Raw genomic sequence first — 23,770 nt, 5'->3', positions numbered from 1 at the left:
ATGACATACTGGGTGAGAGCTTGTGGGTCAGGGTCAGAAGACAGTCCAATAAAGATCATATTGTGGTGACTGTTAAGTATCACCTGATCAAGGTGAGAAAGTTGATGAAGCCTTCCTCTAACACTGAGGTCTCTTGATCACAGACTTCTCAATACGTTGGTGGGGGTTCAGCCTCTCCAGTATCTGCTGGAAGGGCACACAGTGAGATACAACCAATGCAGAATTTTAGAGGATGCTAGGGATAAGTTTTTTACACAGGAAATAAATGGGCCAAACAGGGAGGACATACAGCTGGATCTGATATTCACAAAGAAGGAAGAATTAGCTATGGATTGTCAGTGGCAGCCTTGGCTGTAGTGACCACAAAATAGGGTTCAAGATCCCAAGAGAAGTAAGGATGGTAAGTAGGACAGCACAGACCCTGGCCTTTAAGAGAGCAAACTTGGCTTTTTCAGGCAACTGACAGGTAGAATCCCACAGGAAACAGCTCTGAAGTGTAAAGTAGCTCAAGGAAAGCTGCCAAGGACTTAAGTACAGCATCCTCCAAGCAAAGTGCAATATGCAGGATGTCAAGTAGATTTATCAGGAGATTGGACAGTGTAAATAAGGAACTCGTGACTGAGACCCAGCGCAATCAAACAGCATACAGGAGGTTGGAGCAGGGATAGGCAACAAATAAGGAATTTCAAGATTGCTCAGGCACACATGGATGGGGTTAGGAAAGCCAAGTTCCAGGAGAAACTGAAATTTGCAAGAGCTGTGGAGGGTGGTAAGAAGAACTTCTACCACTCTGTTAGTAGTAAAAGGATGAACAAAGAAAATATGGGATCATTGCTGAATGGGGTAGGCTATTTAGTAACACTGGACACACAAAAAGCTGAGGTACATATAGTGCCTTCTTTGCCTCAGCCTTCACTTGCAAGTTCTCTTGGGCATCTGGGCTGAAAAGCAGGGTTCAAGGAGAAATATCAGCAATCAAGTCAGGGATAATTTGCTTGATTTCAATCCATCAAGTCCATGGGACCAGACAGGCTCCACCCAACAGCGCTGAGAGAACTGGCCCACATTGTCATGAGGCCACTGTAATTTTGAAAGGTTGGGGAAAGGCTCCAAAGGGTGGACAAAGGCAAATGTTATACCCATCTTCAAAAAGGGCATGGTCAGCCTCACTGCAATCCCTTCAGAAGTTATGGAGCAAGGCCTCTTGGAGCACATCTTGGGCACATGGAGGAGAAGATGGCAATTTGGAACAGTCAGCATGATTTTTACAAAGGAAAAACCATAACTAATCATCTGATTGCCTTCTATGATAAAACTCCTAGATTTGGGGTGAGAAGTCATTGGATAGTTCATCTTAATGGTTAATGGTTGGTACTCTACCTGGAGGCAAGTAATAAGTGGAATACTGCAGTGGTCTGTCATTGGCGCTTCCCTGTTCGTTAACTTCACCAGTCACCTGGAGGATGCACTATCACAGAGTCTGAAGATGAGACCAAATTGACAGGGCATGAGGGAGAACCAGACAGTATGCTCAAGGGCATAGCAGCTATTCAGAAGGATATAGGCAGCTTAAAGGAATGGACTAGCAAGAACCTTCTAGAAATCCACAAAGACACATGAAAAGTTGTGTAGGGAGAGCCCCCTGCAACTATGCAGCTTGGGCACTGCTTTGGTGGAGAGAGCTTCGCTGAGCAAGACCTGGAGGTATTGGCAGACAGTAAGCTAAACATAACCAACGGTGTGCCCAACAGCAGATGCTGACAGCCTCCTGGCGTGTATTAAGAGGAGCACTGCAAGCAGAATGAGCAAAGTGATTATCTCACTTGGCATTCCTTAGACCACGTCTGAAATACATCCGACTTAGGGCCCTCGAATACAAGAGATGTTCATCAACTGGAGTAAGTTCAGTGGAGGCTCAGGATGATCAAGGGGCTGCTGCACATGCCCCATGAGGAGAGGCGGCGCTTCTATAGGCTGGAGAAGAGAAGGTTTGAAGTGATCCATAGCAGAAGAGCAAAAGATAACAGGCATAAAATGAAATAAGAGAGCTTATACTAGACTAGATATTGTGAAAAACTTGTTCACCATGAGAACAAAGAAGCATTGGAACAGCTTGTCCAGAGAAGTTGTGGAGCCTCCATCCTCTAAGGATTTCAAGAGCCAACTGGATAAAGCCCTGGGAAACACAGTAATCCCATAGACGACTCTGAGACCTCCTGAGGTCCCTTCTACCCTGAATTATTCCATAAAACTCATGGCGTTCTCATTGCTGTTGGAGTTTGCCTCTGTGCCCCTTTCCCAGTGGGCCTGGTGGCAGACACACCATGGATTCCGTGTTCAGGTAGAGGCTGGAAGAGTAAGTTCTAATGGTTTTTAGTGGAAGTTATCTTCAACCTACACTTGTTTCATGATGAGTTACAATTGTCTGTGCATCCTGGGGCTTGTTTATGTGAAGAATTAAGAGATTTCTATCTTGCTTTGTTTTACCAGAAAGTACCTATTTCTTCAAGCTTTCCCCCCTTCTTTTAGTGTGTCACTGGAATGGTTCTGCTGATGACTGCTGGACTTTTGGGAATGCCAGTGTGGCCTGCCAACAGAAGGACTTTTTCCAAGGCTAGTGGAAGATGAAGAAAAGACACCATTGCTCAGGAAGTCCTGGAAAAGGAAAAAAGGGGGCATGTCGGAAACTGTGTTGCACTGATTTTTTCTATGTAAGAATAATAAATGTAACTGCAATAGCAGTTTGACAGTAACGCCATGACACCAGGCCAGTGCCAGGAAGTGAAAGTGGATGCTGTTCAGAGCAATTCTTCCTCATAGAACTGCAATCACAAAGTATACAACCAACACAATTAATGCAGCATGGCCTTAACCAGAGTTACTGATGTGATATGATGGCTTCTGCACAGTAGTCCTCTCCTGCTGATGCCAAACAAGGGAAAATCCTGTTTAACAAACCCAGTATACTCTACCATCTGTAAGCTGCCTACAGCACTGAGGATGGCTGGGACAACTTTAGAAAATGCTTCCTTCTTGTCTGTTGCACTCATGTCCGCTTCTCCCTTCTCTTTGGGTTGAAGCAACTGTACAAAGCAAAGCAGTCACCAGTGATAGGCTTCTGGGTAGCCAAGAACCATGGCATGAAGACTGAGGATGGTGGTGACAGAGAAAGAAAGCTGCTTCCTGATTCCATTGGATGGATTTGTTCTAGACCATTGTTCTTGACCTTGCATGAGAATTACAAGCCAGTGTCCCAGGTTTCCTATACCATGACATGCCTTATATGAATGCCAAACTAAATGTGGCATCATGATGAACTCTTAGTCAAAGCTTCCATCTTGATCACCTTAAGTGAGATCATTTTTTACAAGCCCTTGACTGTAGCGCTTCTTGCCCTAAATCTTGAACCAATATGCTGCTCATAAGCATCCCTCTCCAGCACTACTGCTAAGAAGCCCTCCTGGCAGCAAAACCCGATCCCCTTCTTCCAGCGTAGTCTTACATGAACAATGTAATTTCCAGGCCCATGCCTTCCTTCTGTAGGAGGATGAAGTCTGGGACATCTAACTTTGTTTGAGGAGAAGGAAAAAGCAAAAAGCAAAAAGTAAACCCCTAAATTTAAATGGGATAATAAATAAGGATAGCAAAAAGAACAGAAAAAAAAAACAAACCAAGTCAACCAACCAAACAAAAATCCTGAACCAACAAACAGAAGGAATAACAGCAAAGAACAGCAAAATGCAGTATCCATGCCAAAGGGCCCTGGCAGCAAGTTGCTCAGTGAAGGACCTCTTGAGTACAGGTCATGGAGAAACACAAACAAAGGGGAGTGATCAGAGAATGAGGTACACACAGTCATAGAGGCACCATAAAAATGCTAACTCTTCCACATGACTACATGGAATTAAAAATTCAAGGGCTAAACACAATTAAATGCTGTTCTGAACCCAGAGCCTGGAACAAAGTCTTTGCCTGAAAAAAAAGCCAGTGGACATGCCTTCATTTCCCAATATATTAAATTAAAATATTAAGTTGTCTACATGATACACTTTATAGGCTTCACTCCTTCAGTGTTCAAAGGGCTCTAAGATCTTAGAAGCGTAGACTGTTACAGGAGTATAAAATATATTCTTTCTGATTAGCATCTTATTGATCAAAATTTCTCATGTATTTGGAAATTCTCCCTGAACTGACTTTTCAAACCCACATAGCAGAGTTTGAGTACATGTGAAAAATAACCCAGAGACCTTTGTTCCAATTAAGCTGAAAAGATGGAAAATTTATTCAGAATGCTAGATGAATATTCTTACTTTAAAAAAATCTGTAAGGCTCTGTAAGATAATAAGAACACGAAACCCACAGAGTATAAATTCTTCATATGTCAAATCTGTTTGAGCTTCTGATCTGGCTACAGCACGAGATGGAAAAATGTACAATTTCAGTTCTTGGAGAGATAACCTATAAAAATATCTGTGAGGTATGTAAAAAGCCATTTACCAAGGAATGTATGTAATCAACATCCCATTAAAGAAAGGTATGTTTTCAAAATCCAACTGCATTGAGAGCATTAGCAAACCTTCTGAGAATTTGAACATGGCAGTGTACTGATGTAGACAGTTTTCATTTCATTCTGTAATACAAGACCCTCTGATAATGGCATAAATAGTCAGTGACTGATATCTGCAAAGTAAAAATGCAGTCCACTTCATAATAGAACATACCTTTCATCATGCCTACTGGCTAGTACATAGAAGATAAGAATCTACAACTGCTCCTGATGGTGTTTTTAATACTAAGAAACTTAGTCCTTGAGAGCTTAATCAGATTAAATGTGATAGGCTTGACATTGATATGATATCCAGTCACACTAATGTGATATACAGTAGCATTATTCATTATTTGAAAATCTGGTTTTATCCAGTTTCTTAAAAGAAATTTGTCAGTGGTACAGGTTTTACTTATCTTTGAAGGATTTAATTGTTGTGATTTAACCAAACTGGACATGGATCAGAAAAAAGAACATGTCGAATTGCTGTGCTAATGAAGTCTTCTGCCTTGGCTGAATCAGAGTTCATATCTTGATAATCCATTCTACTTAAACCAGAAGAGGGAAAAATTTCAGCTTAAATCTGCCTTATTCTGTAATCATTACACCTGTTTTGCAAAGCAGTATCTACTACTGACTTCAGTATGTTTATGTCTATTTCACAACAGTGTAACAGAGAACAAAACAAGGCCCAAGTATTTTAACTCTACTCTTCTTAGCCTTCCCTATTCACACAGCTAAGTTGTATATAATTGGTATGTAAGAAACGAGAAGTTTATGCTCCAGTGTCCTTAAAAATTGGAGCATCTGTCCTTGTCTGATTGCCACTGAGCACCAGGTAGAGCCACACAGACCTGAGCTGTAGATTAAAGCACTTCAATCATGCTGCTTGTATGTTAAGTGCTAGGTGTTGCTCAGAAAACATTAAGTCCAAGTTTTCCCTGGGCACTTATAATCAAGAGTATTAAATCTATGCAGGAATTCGCTATGATTTTCTAGATAGTTGAAGAACAGAAATTTCACAGAAGATAAAATACAACATAGTCTTTTATACATTGATAAATCACAGTAGTATTCGCAGAGTTATTCACAGGAGTACTGGAAGTTCCTGGCTTTTTATGATAAATTTACAGACTTAAAAATCTTCCTTAAAAGGAATACAGATATATCTATATGGAGAAAGATTTCAGTATGTGTTACTTATACAGTCCCACCATCACTTCCTGAACCAGAACTGGTCTGAATTACTTTCACCTATTCACAATCAGAGGAAATAGTGACTACAGCAATTGCTCAGAGGTATTTGCATTGCTTGTAGTGGCCTTCAACGGGGATACCTGCAGTTGCAGTCTTTCAGCTGGCTTACTTGACAAAGAGGGTCACCAAGAGTCACATATCTTCATGAAGAGGTTACTGCCTGTCATAGTAAAAGGGGAACAGCTGGTTCACATGGTGCATCTTAGCCAACTTCCTTCACCATTGGCATAACATTCAAGGAATTCCATAATCTCTGGTTGTAACAATGGAGACCACCATTTCCCAGGTTCCCAATGGCTTGCGTTGTCTGAGCAACAGTGCTGCATACATAATGCAGCAACTGGCTGGGCAATTTTCTGATTTAACAGGTAGGGAAGACTGAGTAGCTAGAACAAACACATCTCATGAATACATATAGGCTTTAAAGAGTTTCTTATTAAAAAGAGAAGTTCAAATAAAACCTTATCTTGCTTGTTTCCGACACTTTTATTAGGCTAGATAGGGCTTCCAGGAAACCCCAAAGGTATGGATGACCCAGCCAAAGCTAATAAATTTAGTGCTCCGATGGATAATGAGGAGCTCAGAAACCCTGTAACCATTAGTTCCAAAGCTTCCAGGTTCATTCACTCTTCCCAGGACTTCCAGTCTCCCAGTTCCCTTCATCCTTCTTGAGCTCCAAGCAGAGCACCTAAGCTGTGCACTGCAGTTGAGGCAGGTGTCTTGAAGCTGAGTGCCCTGCCTCAGTTTCAACATTTTTGAAGACTGTTTTTAATAAAATATTTGTATTTATCTTAAAATATGTATCAATAAATCTTTCCACATCAAATATTGACATTTCTACATTTTTTTCAAACATAATTTTCATCGCACACACAAGTTTCCCACAAGGCAGATATTTCTCTTTTCAACCAGTTCTGCTCCCAGCTGTTTCATGTATTTATCATGATGATATGCTGGTAAGACAGAAAAGTACAGCCCTCCTCATGTTACAGGGAAGGAACAGGCAGCAGACTTATTAACAGGTAAAGAGGACTTGAAACAAGACACACCATCACAAGCTTGCAGCTAAGCATGGGAGGTCTAGGTGGTAAGCAGGTGAGACAAGGTGGTGGGAGCAAGAGAGCCCTTGGGAAGGATGAAATAGGTGTAAAGGGGCCACCTCAAATGCCCATACACAAACACAGGCAGACAGAGAAATGGGATCAGCTAGAGTTCTGCATCCAGATACACTATGGCATCACTGGAATCACTGAGACATTAAGAGACGGATGGATGGATGGATGGATGGATGGATGGATGGATGGATGGATGGATGGAGGAGACAGAGGCTCACAGAGGAAATATTAAAACATTGCCCAGGCACTGAGGGATGATGCCAGGAAACCCAAAACTCAGGTAGAGTTTAAACTTGCAAAGGCCACTGGGGACAAGAAGAGCTTCTACTACTACATTAGCATTAAAAGAATAAACAAATGTGGGCCTGATGCTGAATGGAGTGGGTGATTTAGTGACAGTGGTCATAGATAAGGTTGAGGTACCCAATTTGCCTCAGTCTTCACCAACAAGGTCTCCCATGCTGTTGTGCCTAGAGAGGGGAGAAAAGCAGAACTATCTTCCCCTCAGGAGAGTATCGAGGCAAGAATTTCTTGAGAAAACTTGACTCATCTAATGTGATCAGATCACACATGTCCTAATGTCCTAGGAGGTGAGGTTGAGTTTATTCAGCCTGGAGAAGGGTTTCAGGAGCACCTAATAGCAACCTTGTAGTGCCTACAAGGAGGCTGAAACATGGAAGGTTCCAGCTGAACACAAAGTAGGGAGAGTGTGTGTGTATGTGTGTATCACTAGGAGGATAATTAAGCACTGGAACAAACTGGCCAGTGACACTGGAGAACTTCTGTCCTTGGAAATTTACAAGATGTGACACATCTCGTGTCACACTGAACAATGTGCTCTGAATTCCTTGTTGACCTGCTTTGAGCAGTAGGCCAGACTAGAACTCTTCCAAGGTCTCTTCCAACCTGAATAGCTCTGTCAGTTGTTACAGACAATTTGAGCTGCCTGAGATCCAAACAGAAATGGTGGGAAAAGAAATGGACGTGGTATTTGCCAAGACTACAGCTCATCTCTTTCCCTTCCTGACACACCTGACACATCTCCTTTCTCATGAGCTCAAAATAGCACAATGTTTTCAGAGACTACACATACACCATTGCATCCAGGAATTCCCTCTAATTCCCAGGTCTGGATCTGGAACCATACCACCTCCTGAATGCACCCGGAGCTCTCGTATCACCTTTATGAGACTCCATAGCCATCCTCATTGACCTAACCCTGCCTTGCACATCATACTTAATCTCAGGCACGTCTTGGAAGGCTGATATGCTGGAAGAGATGATAAACTGGAGAGCCAGCAGCCAGAACACTGCTGTACCACAGTGCGATTCTACACATAAATTAGGACACAACTCCTCTGCTGGTTTCCTGATCTAGCAAAACTCGTGAGAACCCCCACCTGAAGGATGGGCAAGATTCCTCCAACACTGTCTGCATAACCAAGCATGACTGACCATTTCTTCCACATTGTCACTGTTTTCTACTGGACTGTTCATTTTCAGTCTTCTGGATTTTCAGTCTTTTCATTTCACCCTCCCACAATATTTCCCTATGGGAGGAAAAGTGTTGAATCTTTAGTATTTCAGCACCAAATAGTACATTGTTTCTTAAACTACACACTCAGACAGTCCAGTCTCAAATTGCCAGTGTTGCGTTTCCATTCTCTCTCTAAAAGAGACCTTTGGGATTAACAAATATTGCACAACATTTATGAGTTAATTTTTATTTAAATCTTAAAAGTCTTCTTGATTTGAATCTTCTAATTGGAACTGAGTTATTATCAAATGGCAGATCTTTATGAAGTATAAGTTAAGTGACTGGATAATACATAAACACTAATAAATATACAAGGACACAGAAATAAATCCTCTTAACAGTAATATGGATTAATTTCCACTTCTATGGCCAGTTTATGTAAGAGAAAAACATTACTATATAAACCATAGAAGGATGTATCTGCAGAGAAAAAAATACATCAGATACCTTCTGCTTCCCCAGCAAGAAGAAAGAAACTCCTGCCAGAAGCAGCAAAATGGGTGCTTTAGATAGAAAGACAAAATGAATGAGAAAATGAAAAAGTACGGAAAGGGCTGGTTCAATACAGTAAAACAAATAGAGGCCATGGAAAGCTTTACCAAGGATTGTCACAAGCCAATTATTCACTTTATTGGGTTCACTAGACCACAAACTTCCCCAAATATTTGTGGAATGATTATTAGGTGCTACCTGACAAGCTAAATGCCAGGGTTTTTTTCTTCTTTTTTGCTAAAGATTACCTCATTTTCACATTTCAAAAGTAATACTGCTGGAGATCTGATACTGCTTCATCTCAACCTCAGTGCTGTTCTGACATAAAAACACCTCTAAAAAATGGCAATCTAAAATCTCACTCCTGCTTCCGCTAACTTTGGGATCTCAGGATCAAATTTACAGAGAGGCAAATGTAAAAGACACCTTGCTAATGATCCCAGAGGAAGGACTAGCTACAAACAAGTGTGGATTTTGGGGTATGTTTTAATTATTTGATTCATTTCTTGAGAGTACTAAAGAAGAAATGATATGACAAGCACAAACTGAATTCAGTGAGCATGGCAAACCAGGAGAGAAGCTGGCAAGCACAGACTGTGTGCAGGGGGGCACACTGTAATTCAGTTCAGTGCAATTTATCAGATTGACAAACTCTCCAAATGTCACAAAAGTGAAAGAGTAAAGCCAGACCTACAGGTATCTAAGTAGGTGCAATCCAAATCAAATAGCTCAAACTGGGATCCTACATTGATTCCGGATGCAGCACAAGCTGTTACATATTATGCTTGCCATCTCTCTTCCTACTAGGCTCAGGCAGCCTTCCACTCTTGTAGCACCTCATAATTTGAGGTAATGTGCTTTTTTAATCTATGCATCAGTCTGATCTGTATTGAAATTGATACATAAAGTTCACCCCTGCCTCCTCTTCTCCTGTTACAGTAGGCTCCGATTTCCAGTTTTTATTTCATGTTTAATTACAAAGCACTAAATTAAAATTAAGACAAAGGTGAGTAGAATTTAATAGAGACAAAAAAAAACCCAAACATTCATAGAAAACTCTGTATAATATAGTAGGAGTCTATTAATAATATAGTAGCAGCCTACTAATTTAGCCCAAAGACCTTCTTGGTGCCTATCAGTTTGCTCTGTGCATGCTCACAGCATGACTGCTCCGGTGCCCACCTCTCTTCAGCCTGTCAGCACCCACAGCCATCATCCTTCTGCTTACATCCATAGAGCACTTCTAGGCCATGCTTCATGCACACTAATGGGATTAAGCTCTTTGCAAATGCAGCTGCAATCTTTCTCCCTGTGTAGAGTGAGGGCAGGAAATTGCCCATGCCTTTAAGCAGCAGCACCGCAGAAAGGGGCTGTGCTGATGTTCCCAGCCTGTGCCCTTCACCCTGACCCCCTGGCTACAGGCAAGCCCAGGCTGTGTGCCAGCCTACTGAGGGTGATGTACTGCTGGGAGAATCAAAGATGGATTGGGTCTGACAGACAGCAGAAGAAACCTACATCTCATCTATGCTGTAAGGATTGTGGGGCACAGCTCTAGGAGGGTGTCTGCTGCTTCAGTGACTCTGCGTTCCACATGAATAAGTCCACAGAGATCTCGGGAAGCCCGGTGCACAGTGCAAACATTGTGTAAGACCAGTTGTTTTAAAAACAAAACACTTCAGAGATCATTTCTGTTTGAGACATCAAAAAGATCACCAGCTCTGCAAATGAGTGCGCACACACTGTCATCATCAGATATTAGGAAAAGATTTTCCTCCTTGTGAGGGTGATGAGGCCCTGGCACAGGTTGCCTAAAGAAGCTGTGGCTGCCCCATCCCTGGCAGTGTTCAAGGCCAGGTTGGACAGGGCTTGGAGCAACTTGCTCTAGCGGAAAGTGCCCCTGCCCATGGTAAGGCATTAGAATTGAATGATCTTTAAGGTCCCTTCCAACCCAAACCAGTCTGTGATTCTGTGATCAATCACTTCTGCAATTATTCACCAACAGTGCTGATTTTAATCCTGCTCAAATCAACTGCTAACATCCTAAATTCCAGCACTTGACACAGTTTTTGCTGGTTATGGGCTTAGGCTGATACTCTAAACTCGGAATTTTCCCTTTATTGTTACCATAAGAAGCAACAAAATACAGACCTAAATATAAATTTCCATGAGGATTTCACTAGTTTCTCTGCACAGAAGCCTGAGCTGTGGCACAGTCCAGCAGTAGTTTGCATGAACCAGCACTGAGTGAGCAGAAATGATCCTGCATCTGTACGCCTGATTTTCTCAACTACAGCTAGGATGACTTAGCAGAACAGCCCTGCATGCTTATGCAGCATCGCAGGTCCAGCAATGGTTACAAACACCCTTGCTGACTGAATGAAAGGGTCTTAATTTGTCTCTTAATCAAACTATAATCTGTGATGAACTATTATGAAAATGGACAAACCTTGGGGCTCTGTCTTGATCCCTTTATAATCTAAATATTTGCACCCCTCAGGAGCAGCAGGAGCAAGGCACTTCCTTGATAAACCTCCTAGGTGCCTTTTAGAAAGGGTGCAAGGGGAAAAACAAATCACAAATCTGTAGTGCGACAGATTTGTAACCTTGTGATTTTTTTTTGCCAGAAAACTGTCTGTTCAGTACAGCCTGCCCTCTGTAAGTCTTGCAGAGGACATAAATAAATTATTCCTTTTTTGTTTTTTCTCTCTTTAAAGAAACAGCGTACAAGATCCTGAGCATACTAAAGTCAGTGGCAGCTCAGGGTGCTCACTGGAGAAGCAGTGCATGTTTGGAGATCAAGCCTAAGTAAAAAGTGTCTGAGTATGTTAACACAACTGCAGAGAAAAGACAGTTCAAGGCTGAAGTTCATGTGAGGAGACTGGTTGATGTCTCAAGCTGCGAAACTGCATCTCCTCTAACTGAGGGGTTGTAGCAAAATGCTGAATGCCTGTCCTCTACGGCTCTTCCCAAATGTGTTCTCTTGTTCAGCTTCACGTGTCCTCCTGCAAAACCAGCATAAGCAATACAGAAACTGGGCAATCACTAAATCTGTAGTCTTTCATGTTATCTACACAGCGAAAACAGAAATTCTGGGCAATCAGTGTTTTTAGGGGGTTCCAGGTTTTTTTTCTTCCTGGGTATGTAGAAATCAAATTAAGAGAAATCTAACCTTCAGCTGGCTAGAATAAACAAGGAGACCTGGATCATTAGAAAGTCAGCTTCTGTCTTTCCAAACTGGAGAACTGTCATTTAGTGTTCAGACACAACTGTGGCAGTGAGGCTGATTTTTTTTCATATTCTGCTAACTCAGTGGTATAGCCGCAGTTGTCAACCTCGTATTTGTACCTAAGACACACAACTGTACATCTCTCTCTCACATTTGAATACATATTGTGTACTGTGAAGTACACAACAAAATCCATCAGTTTAGCTTCAGGTCTCATGTCTCCACTATACAAAGCTCAATCGTGCCTCACAGACACTGCGGTTGCTGTTGTTACTGTGTAACTGCAGAGGCCCTGGTTTGAATCAGTCCTCACCAGGTCAGGTGATAAACACAGAGCTAGAAATAGTCACAGCTCCGGAGGACTCACTATTTATTGCTTTACTCTGGAGCAGTAAAAACTGCTTAAATTACAAATGTTGTTCTAGACAAATGGTAGTGAAATCTTCACACCATCTTGTAACACCGCAAATTCCCCACTAGCCAAACACTGCTGAAGAAGCTATTTAGAAATACCTGTGAAACCTGAAACATATTTACTTGAAATATTTCATTCCTCTTCCTGTAAAAGCCAGATGCATTCATTATGACGAACTCTATTTGCCCAAGCTGAGCCTCAGGGCACTGTAATGAAGTAGAGGAAATTTGATTTGAGAAGCAAAAAAAATACTTTGTGCTTACTTGATTTAAAAGAAAAATAAACCCAGCTGTTCGGGTGCTTGGAAAATCTGATGTGTGGGCAAAGCACAGGTGATCCAGCCTACTATTCATGTCAGCTGCCTTCTTGCACTGCATCCCATGTTCCATCACCATCACTTAACTGGCTGAGGAGGGTTATTTCAGTTGTACATGAATTGTGCCATGGACACACTCTGTATAGCCAAGAGGTTATTAATACAAATTTTATTGGCTCAGGTGCCACGCTGCACAAGCAAGGTTAAACAGCTTCCAGTGTTGGTTCGGATCTGGAAGCAGTTTAGCCACTTTTACATGATCTGGAACATGAAGAATAAGCTCTACTGATCCAAGCCAGATCCATAGACTGTATATCTGGACCATGGTACAAAACCAGGAAAACTCAGAAGTGCAACATCAGCACCTCCAACTTCACGGAGCCGGATTCAGCAAGCTCTTCATCAGGAAGGTCTTTCTTAATCTAATCTGGTGCCACAGAGATGCACTCAAATGTCCAAGTGCAACACTGTCTTGCCATACAGCTCACAAGGAATCCTAAGCACTGGAAAAAAAGCAGAGCAGATCCACCCGAGTGGCTCTTCGAGGAGGGAGCCTCAGGACTCAGCCAATGCTGGTAAACTGTGCTGGATCCACAGTGATTATGCAGAACCAGTCAGGCACCTCTGGAACACAGGAAGCCTCAGGGTGTCCTGTGGCATTCTCCCACCTGCGTGACAGCATTTCAAGTTATCTCAGCTTCAAGTTACTCTGAACAATGAAGCAACTGAACTGTTGTTGTTGTAGAATAAAATACGAAAACCTCAGTACTGGTTATGCAATGAACATAAAGAAATAAAAATTCACGTGCTGTGATACAAAACCATGATCATAATCTGAAACTCACCTCTTCCAAAAACCAAGCCAAGAAGTCTCACAGCACGTCTGGCAAGATAGCAATCCAGTTCCCAGAAGAAACACATGCACTGACTTCCAAAGATAAGACCAAATGGCAAGACGCAGCTCTTAAGAAGGTATAAAGAAAAACTGACTTGCTGTGACTCACACTCAGGAGCACGAAGTCTGACAAACATTTGAAGGTTAGCTGCGCTGAGGTGTGAATCTTGCTGACCCAGGTCCTGCAGTCACACAAACACCTCTTGGTAGCTGGAGTTCAGAAAAGAGATGCTATGCCATGGACTGAAAACGGATTTCAGTAGACAGACCATCAAGCAGTAGTATTTCAACAGAATATTAGGGGGGGTTATAAATATATACACATGCACAGGCAAAAGATCTATATATCAAATTACATATAATACAATGTGACTATTCACCAGAAGAAGGCCATCTCCTGTAAACCAAATCTTGCACTGGATTTAACCTTGTCCTACATACTGCATAGATAAAGCAATTCCTTTTATTTTTCATACATATTCTAGTCAGTTATTTATACAGTCTGCATAGCGTGTAATTTTTAAAGAGAGGCCTTTGGATAATGCAGAAGGCAGAAATACTAGGCTTGTTTCATTTACTGAATATGATTTAAAATGATGTATCAGGATTTTTTTATTGACTTCTATTCAAAATGATCTACCTCTCCATGATTCTGTGATTGGGATACTGTTTAACAGGACTATTGGTGGATACTGTTTAGCAATGGGAATTAAATTCTCAAGCCAACTAAAATCTACTTAGATGTACTTAACCAATTATGCACTGATTAACTCTGGAACCCCAGCCAGGTATCCAAGGTGACAGAACGCTACAAGAGCACAGAGGAAACACTGCTGAGACACTGAAGAATGAAGTAGGATGGGATGCTTTAGGAAGGATGAAAGGAGATTTAGGAGACTTAGTCTTGAAAAATGTCTACAGGCTCCACTCTGTTTTCCTCATAGCTCTACAGCAAAGAATTGTAGGCACTGAGGTGGAGAGTGACAGATGTCTGATAAACTCCAGTAATACCAGCCTGGCAGTCAGGCACCAAGGGACTTGTTGCCAGTCTTTATAAGCTTAAACGCCACTGTACTAGTTACACCAAACCTAAGGCACAAAGGAGCACAGCTAAAATCGTGCTCTTGTGCCAACATATCTGAACAGAAAAATATAAAGACAATATTAGGAGGTAATGTTGATATTTAATCTGTGAATATTCCTTGGAATTATCACACAAACAAAGGGAGCACAGGGGATTGGTTCGGGCTCAGAATTAATGACCAAAAGAACTAGGAACACTTTAGAAGGGAAAAACTCATACTCTGAATAACCATGGTGTGTGCAGATATTTCAGTCACATAGATCTTCTGTGCAACTGTGATGGGACTTTCACAGCTAGACGAAGGAAACGCCAAGTTTTGCAACAGTGATCAAAGAAGGGATTTAATGTAATATCCATCTTTATTTGGCTGTCCCTGTATACTTCCAAAGACATCAACCTGAGGACATATTTGCAGGATAGCTTTCCTCCAAATACAGCAGCAGACTACATTCTAGGCTTTAAATATATAAAACGCAGACTGGACACTTCTGCTACAAAGAGTATCATTTATTATTAGAAAGCCCTGGGGAACAAAGCATGTCCCTTGATTAATATTAATTTCTTAAAGCTACCGTTAGAGCTTTGTTAAAAATATCTAAATGAGTACCCCTAAAAACCTCTCAAATGCCAAATGTTAGAAGGTAATTATTGAAGAACTCTATCAGGAGGCTAAATGGTATCAGCAACAATTTAGCTGAACTTGCATTTAAACTGAAGAACATGATTTCTTGGTGTGATTCCACCTGAAGAGAGAAGTTAAGCCTCACATACATGACAAAAGCTGATTTCAATAAGCCAGATGAACAGTCCAGACAGTTTCATAGTAATAAATGGTAAATACAGCACAGGAATTGAGTATTGAGGTTCCTAGGATTATTTCTCTTCTGCCGTTGTAACTATACTCCTACTATCTACTGACTGCTGCAAGAGTTTTATTTATTTTTTTCAAAACTTACAGTACGCTCCCTTTACCAGCAACCTGTGATTTAATATAGTTCTGTTTAGCATAATACCATTTTCTTCTAACACTCTGAAGTGTCCTAACTTCACAATATTTCATTGCAGATACAGCTTTAGATATGTTCATGCGAGCTAAATTAAACCATTATTCTGGCTCTGGCACGTTGTAAGATACAACAAAGAGCCAGCAGGAGTAGGAGGAAGATGCTGACAAAAAATACCTGTCTAAGCAAATTATTATTAATTATTCTATTGAAGATCTGAAGATCAATCAGCACAATTCACTAGCGAGAAATGACTTTTTTTTTAATTGAAAAGAAAAAAAAGCCCTGTAGTATTTCTCTGCCATTTCTAATTTCTTGCAACAGTTAAGATAAAAGATTGATCTGATCAAATTCACTTATCTTTTTACTAATACACTTTACACTAAAATAGACTTTCCAAGCGAAAATTAAGAATTGTCTTTTGTGACAGAGAAATTTCACACAAAAAATACACAGATAAATGATGTGTCAGAGGGGGAAATTCTCACATAAACGACATCACAGAAGAAGGTCTAGGGGCAAAACAAGGGAGATCTGTATATAGAGATAGTTTAAAATTACCCTATCATCTTCTTGTCACCTTGATGGGACACTCTGCAAAAGGAATCAACAAGGAGGCAAGTACAGATAACTTCAGGAAAAAACATTCTGTATTTAAGGAAAATCATAGAATCGTTAGGGCTGGAAAGGACCCTGCTATGGGCAGGGACACCTTACGCTAAATCATATCACCCAAGGCCTCATCCAACCTGGCCTTGAACACTGCCAGGTTCACAACTTCCCTGGGCAACCCATTCCAGTGCCTCACCACCCTCACAGGAAAGATCTTCCTCCTTATATCCAATCTAAACTTCCCCTGTTTAAGTTTGAACCCGTTACCCCTCGTCCTATCACTACAGTCCCTAACAAAGAGTCCCTCCCCAGCATCGTTATAGGCCCCCTTCAGATACTGGAAGGCTGCTATGAGGTCTCCACACAGCCTTCTCTTCTCCAGGTTGAACAGCCCGAACTTCCTCAGCCTGTCTTCATACGGGAGGTGCTCCAGTCCCCTGATCATCCTCGTGGCCCTTCTCTGGACTTGTTCCAACAGTTCCATGTCCTCAGAGCAGCTTTCCAGCCTAGCAAATAAACAGCACTTTAAGTTTACCTAATGGAAGAGAGTAGACTGGTTTGGCCATGCAACAACAAACAAGACAAAGAGATAAGAAGGGAAAGAGCTACTAAGAGCTCCAAGAAAGAAAATGGAAATTTCAACTTTTTTTCCTATATTGAGCTAGCAAGGAGATAACTTTGTGTCCATGGGACTGAACAAGTGGAAAAATTAAGACAAGGAGATGGTTAGTTGCAATTTCATGGTGGGTTATAACAATAATTGTAATTGCCCTTGCTGCAACTGACTTTTATTGCAAGATAGCACAGACAATCTGGCGGAAGGAAGCATACAGGAAACTCCTAATATACATATTGCCTTAACATTTCCAACTGTTTCAGTGACTTTTTCCTGATCTATGGGAACCCTTTCCCTCCTGAGAAAACTAATGAAAGTGGTTTCATACAGCTTGCTTGTTGTTAGCAGCTGTCAGTGTTTACCTTCCTTTTTCGTTTTCCAAACAGTAAGTAAATAGTCATAATTAAACAAAAGACCTGGTGCATAAAGCAAGAGCATGCTGAAGTCAACAAGGACACAAAAAAGGTAATAAAAAGAGTGTGGTTCACAGTGCAATTATGGAACCACCAGGTCCAAAATATCTGGATCCCATCCCTGATCTTATTCTTTGCAACTCTCTTAGATACTCGTATTTTTAAGAAAATCCAGTGAAATGTCATCTTTTCTAAACCATCTTAATAAACAGTTATTAGTTACTCGGTTTGGGGGGTTTATATCACCAAATCTCAACCTAAGTGTTAATTCACTAATGGTTTTACAGGAAAAGCTAATTAAGCAGCTTTTTTAATGCATTCTTGGTCAGTAGTATTGCTGGTATTTAATGTTAGTTTGCCATACATCTGATTAGTAGAAGGCAAGAAAACGATCTCCCTATCATGGACAAGCCAATGATTGTGCCAGACACCATGTTTGCCACTTGCTCCAAAAGCAGTGTTTTATTGTCATAGAACAATTCAAAGAGCAAAATATGATACAAAAAACTTCGGAATTTACACAGATTAGAAGACCAAATACAGTTATAAAAGCATAAAATAAAGCTTTTCTAAGGCACGGTTATATTCTGATCAATACGGACAAGGAGGTATCTTTCTAGTGAAATTTATCATATTCTCCCACTGAAGCAACTGGTGGTGTGGTGGAGGTAGAGATGGAGATTTTGATGCTCTAGAAGGCCAGGGAGTCCTTCACCATACGGCAACCCCAGCACCCTGGTAACAGGAGACCTGACAGGGACAGCAGCTGTTGTCATTCTCCATACAACTGCAGCTTTTTCAAGCACGCACACATGCCTTCTGTCTTCATAAAACAACAGAATGGTTTAGGTTGAAAGGGACCTTAAAGTCCATCCAGGTCCAACCCCTTTGCCATCGGCGGGGACACCGTCCACTACCGCAGGTTGCTCAAAGCCCTGTTTCAACCTGGCCTTGAACACTGCCATGAATGAGGAAACTTTCTGCAAGTTCTCCACCTTCTTACCCCATCTCTTTCTCGAAGCTCATGTGCTCATCTCCTTTCTCCGTTATCACACCGGCCCAAGAGCCCTGACCCGAGCACAGCTATGGCACGCCCCATGGCTGCCGCAGCTGTCCATTCTTGGCACAGGCGCAGTGGCAGACACCCGGTCAGCGGTGTCTGTGTCACTCCTGAGGGGCTCGCCCGCCCGAGCCCCCTCGCTCTTAGGGCTCCCTCACCCCACTGACGCCCTTTCGCCCCACGGGCACACGAGGCCAGGCTGCATGCCGGGCGGGCAGCCGCCCCCCCTCACCCAGCCCTGCTAGAAGTTATTCGCCCTCAGTGCAGCTGAGTGCACGGTCCCGCCACCGGCGGGCACAGGGCCCCGGGCTTCCGAACTCGGCAGGCGCGGGAAGGCGGACGGGCAGCCGGCCCTCCCTTACGGGCAGCGCGTTCCCGGCAGAGCAGCTGACGCCGGTCACGACACCCGGGGTCCACCCGGCCAGCCCCAGCCCCCACCTCTTCCCGTAACCACAGCCGGGACACCACTGCCGCAGACAACCGACACCAGCTCCCCACGCATGCGCAGCCCTCTTACCGCCCCGCGCCAAGCAGCCCGCCCCCCCCGCGCGCTCTGCCGAGCACGTCGCCGCGCCGCCAGCCAATAGCGAGAGAGCGCCCACCGTCCGCGCAGTGACGTCACAGCGGCAAACCCGACCCTCCAGCCCTGCGCCCGGAACCCAATGAAAGGGAACGTGCATCGGGGGGCTCTTCCCCGCCCTCCATGACGTCAGAGCCACCGCCTCCCTCCTCTGCACCGACCAAGCGGCGGGGCCAATCAGAGCCCGCCTGCCGCCCTAGTCCCGCCCCGCCCGCGCAGTGACCTCACGGCATCTCCTTCGGCGGCGGAAACGTGCAGCCAATCAGGGCCGCGGGAGGCCGCGCTAGGCCCCCGCCCCCCCGGCCGTAATCCCCTCCCGTCCCCGTCCCCTTTTCTCCTCTCTCCCCCCCGCACCGAGCGCCTGGCGGCGGCGGGCAGCGGCACAGCCCAGTCGTGTCCGTCCGGGCGGGCGGCTGCGCCTCCGCGGGTTCGGCGACATGGAGTGCGCTGCGGCGGGGGCCGAGTTCAACATCCTTCTCGCCACCGACTCCTACAAGGTGGGCGCGGGCACGGGCACGGCTGGCGGGCGGGCAGAAGCGCGTCACCTCTGCGGGCGCTCTGGTGCCGCCGCACCGGACCTGCCGGGCCTGGCGACGGGCGCTCCACACGCAGGGCACTGAGCCGTGCCGGCCCCGCCGCCACCGGCTTCTTCCCTCTGTCCACCTGGCCGGAGCTGGGAGCCCTGCAGCCCCCGAGGTGGGAGAGGGGGTGCCCTGCCTCGGGGCGGCCAGGGGGGCGTGGAGGCCTGGCCGGGGGCTGACGCGGCAGCCCCGCGCCGCGGAGCGTGCGGCCGATCCCTCTTCCCCGCCGGGGTACCCGGAGCCGCGCTGCCGGGGGGGTGCCGGCGGCGGCCGGACGAGAAAAGAAAGTGAAAGCGGGCGGGGCGCGAGGGGCGGCCATGGCGGGGGGCGGGGTGCCCGCCCTGCCGAGCATCCCTTGGCGGCCGCCGCGCTGCCCTCCCGCCCTGGCTGGGGCCGGGAGTGGGCGCACGTGTTGGCGCGGTGGGAGGGTAGAGGCGAGCGGAGCTGTTACTCTTCCGCGTCTTGTTTCTCCCGCTCTGCCTGCTCGGGGGTGGGACGGTGTGCGGGCTGCCCGTTGCCTGCGGTCCCGTGTCGGGTTGTGATGCAGAATGCTCTGAGCACCCGGCTGACTTAAAGTGTGTATTTCCTAATCCTCTGCTTAGTTTGTGGTCATTGCAGTGTCACACTTGTGAGGCAAGGTTTTGGTTCAGAGTAGGAAATTGCACTTCACAATCCTCCCTGCGTTCCATGGGGTGATTTGAAAACAGTGGTGCTTGATAGCAAAGGCCGAGTGCAGGCGTGTTGTCCGTGTTCCGATCCGGTGATTTCTGACCCAGGAGTTCTTGACGTGCCTCACAATACGAGTATGGCCAGGCCCAAGTCCTGCTCCTGTGCAGCATTGCATTAGTGTGTATGAACAGCTTCTAGACACTGGGGAGAGCCAGTGGGTGACTTCAGAAGTCCGGTTGTAGAGGTGTGCCCTGTGTCTCCTAGGCTAGAAGACTTTTCCTTCAGGATCTGCATTGCCATGTCAAAGAGGTTGTTGGTGCCCTAAACGAAGCTACAGTGACAGTCCTGATTATCATTATAAAGCATTATTATGTTACAGCTCTTTAAAGATTTGATCACTCGGATGGATGCTGGAGAGGGATTCTTCATCAGGGACTGTAGTGATAGAACAGGTAGTGATGAGTTCAGATTTAAACAGGGGAGATTTAGGTTAGATACAAGGAAGAAATTCTTTACTGTAAGGGTGGTGAGGCACTGGAACAGGCTGCTGGAAGTTGGGAATGATCCATCCCTGAAGTGCTCAATGCCAGATTGCACAGGGCCTAGAGCAACCTGTTCCAGTGCCTGGGCCGTGGCAGGGGGATGGAACTAGATGATCTTAAGATTTTATTCCAACCCAAACCATTCTGTGAACCTACGGGTTGCTGGAAGGAGGGTACTCTAGATAGAGGAGTTGAATAAGCAAATATACTGTTACAGCCAGGCCTTGTTACTGGCTAATGACTGAAGTACAAGCTTCAGTTTGTACTCCCATTGCTGACATGTGATGTTGTACCTTTCCTAGCTCTTTTGTCATATTAGTATGATTATTATATAATGCTACATAAAGGTGCTCTTTTTGTAAAGAAATTAGTAGCATTTAGTTAGTGGGAAGGTGTGTTGGAAGACACTGATAAATCTTAGAGCAGCTCAGTCAGAGCATCGTAATATTGCTATTGAGGGCTCCCAAAACTGCTTTCATTAAGGGCTTAAGTGATCATTATCAAACTTACTCAAATATGGAAGATCCACTTCCATGTCTGAGACTAATCACATTAAATACTGTAGGCCTGCTTTTAAATGGTATCTATTTAAATCTAATTTGCATACTACTTCTTCTGAATGCACTGGGTCTGCTCTAGGATTAGCGACGGTGAGGAGCGCTGGAGTGACAGATGACCACTTTACTTCTGTTTTGCTTTGCTCTTTCATAGGAAAGATGATTCGGTAACACTGCAGGAGTGGTAGAAATCTTAAAGAGGTCATGTAAAGGCCTCAGGTTAGGTTGGTTTGTTTTGCAGTTTAAAACTGAATTTGGATGAGGTTTTCTGTGGCAGCTAGGAGCATTTTGTGTTATACTGAAAACAGTTGGAATTAATCTACTTTGCTTTGTCAGGACTATTCACATTGTCTCTTCCTGTAAGTTGTTTTCCCAAATCTTAGGAACTCCAGCTTCTTTGAACAATGCTTAAACAAGTAGCTTCTTTTATCTTGTTAGGTAGCATGAGCAAACATCACTTATCTTCTCCCTGGATGATACTGTCGTTTCCTAATCAATGAAACCCCCTTAGTGAGAGCAGTTTCAGTAACAATTGCACTAAAATATCTGGTAGTTGCAACATCAAGCTTTTGACAGGAATTACCAAACACTCTTACTAGCAGTTAAACGTGAGAATTGATCTTATGTGTTTTTTTTTTTTCTTTAGGTACTTCTGCACTATCCACAACTGTAGCATCCGCTTGTGTGCAGTGCTGTCCACAGATAACATTTCAGAATCTGAGAAAAAACCTGTATCAGTTCAGAAGCTTACTTGGTGATCCTATTGCAGTAGACACCAATCCATACAAACTAATGTTGGTGACAAAAGTAATGTGGAAATAAACAGCTCGGGGTAGGGGAATATAAACATGCAGACTGCCTTAACCAGTACAACCCTAGCTCCTCGCTTAGGCAGCTGTCTGTGGGTGAAAAGTTCTGATATCTTGGAGTCGTATCTGTCACAGTTTGTTAGTTTGAGCATTAGCTCCAGCGTCCCATTTCTTTTGCTACAGTTGGCAATCTGGGGCACAGAGAAAATTGGTTAATGGCTCAGAGCCCGTAAAAATTCAGCAACAAGGTAATTTGGTAGGCAGGGATTTGTCTGTAGACAGTTAATCCAGCCTCCCCTCCCTCTAAAGTATTTTCCTGTCTGTGCGTGTCACGGGACATTTCCTCCGAAGTCATAGAAGATTATCAAATTCTCAGTTTCAAAATCTTAAAATCTGGTCTTGGAAAAACAACTGAGTATCATGCTAATTTCTAGTCTACTTGATATTTATATATAGAAACACTTGTTACGTTCTGGCTGCATTACTTAGCTTCTGTTACTTTCTCAATTGTACAAGTGCTCCAGGATTTTGAGGCCAGGCATCAAATGGTGCAGTTTAACTCCAACTTCCATGACAAGATAAAATGTTTTTACATCAGTTAGGTGTTTTTTTTTCTTCTTCTTCACTTTGTTGCATATTCTTAAGCATCTCCAAATTCCCCAACAGTATAATTTCTCTTGTGTGCTGGGTATTATATGCTATCCCCTCAGAATCTCAGCACGGGCATATGGTAGAGTGTGTGTGCATTTTGCTGATAAATAACAGCAGTCTTTTTAATCTTTGAATCCTAAGACTTTCGGGAGATACATCAATGTAATGTTATCTGGGAAACTTAATTGTGTGAATGTCCACCATAGCAATGACGCTTTAATAGTAGAGTTTTCTGCTAGTAACTCACTATTACTGAAAATTACTTGAAGTCAAAATCTTTATTTCTAAAGAGCTGCAAGAAGGGATATCAGCCGGCTCATTGAAGCTCACTGTTCATGCTGCATGATGTTGTACTTTTCTGTCTGTACCAATAAGTCCCCGCAGTCTTGCTCCTCTCTGACAGCAAAGGTTCTGTTCACTCATTGTGCTTCCCAAGCAAAAGAGTCCATGCCTTTCAGTTCCTTGTTAGTCTGGTGTTGGTGACACACCAGCTCTCTGTTTTCTTTCTCTTTGATACTTAGTGCTCTGTTTATCCCATATTTATTTATTTCTGTCCAAGCAGGGTATATGCAAGTCTGAAGCTCTGTTGAAAGGATCAGCATGGCAAAGCTGTGTAGTTCAGTTGCAAGATACCAGTGGCTGGTGTATACCAGTCCTGGGTTGGATAGACCATGAACTGCATGTGGGTAAAGGCTATCAAAGCAAGGACTGCACCTTGTTCTCTAAAGCAGTAATAGCTTATTTTGCTTTTACCAATGAAATGTATTACTGTTGCTTGGAATGTTTCGTAATT

At 43.7% G+C, this 23,770-nt stretch overlaps 2 protein-coding genes across 3 annotated transcripts in view; both read left to right on the top strand.

Annotated features, from left to right (window-relative positions):
• The window catches only part of SYPL1 (synaptophysin like 1), a 132,109-nt gene that overhangs the window by 49,255 nt on the left and 59,084 nt on the right, over nucleotides 1-23,770 (top strand). The window lies entirely within an intron of this gene.
• The window catches only part of NAMPT (nicotinamide phosphoribosyltransferase), a 29,659-nt gene continuing 25,331 nt past the window's right edge, over nucleotides 19,443-23,770 (top strand). The window contains exon 1 of one of the 2 annotated variants that reach the window (XM_061467413.1): nucleotides 19,443-19,665. In XM_061467413.1, the coding sequence (XP_061323397.1) occupies nucleotides 19,606-19,665 (60 nt within the window). In that variant the 5' untranslated portion in view covers nucleotides 19,443-19,605. The remainder of the gene's footprint in view (nucleotides 19,666-23,770) is intronic. The other variant, XM_061467412.1, reaches the window with a different exon arrangement.

The sequence above is a fragment of the Pezoporus flaviventris genome, unplaced genomic scaffold (assembly GCF_033815535.1).
Source record: "Pezoporus flaviventris isolate CSIRO_AGI_PZ_B2104156 unplaced genomic scaffold, CSIRO_AGI_Pfla_v1 ptg000045l, whole genome shotgun sequence".
NCBI classification, from domain to species: Eukaryota; Metazoa; Chordata; class Aves; order Psittaciformes; family Psittacidae; genus Pezoporus; species Pezoporus flaviventris.
This window is presented reverse-complemented; position numbering and strand designations above follow the sequence as displayed.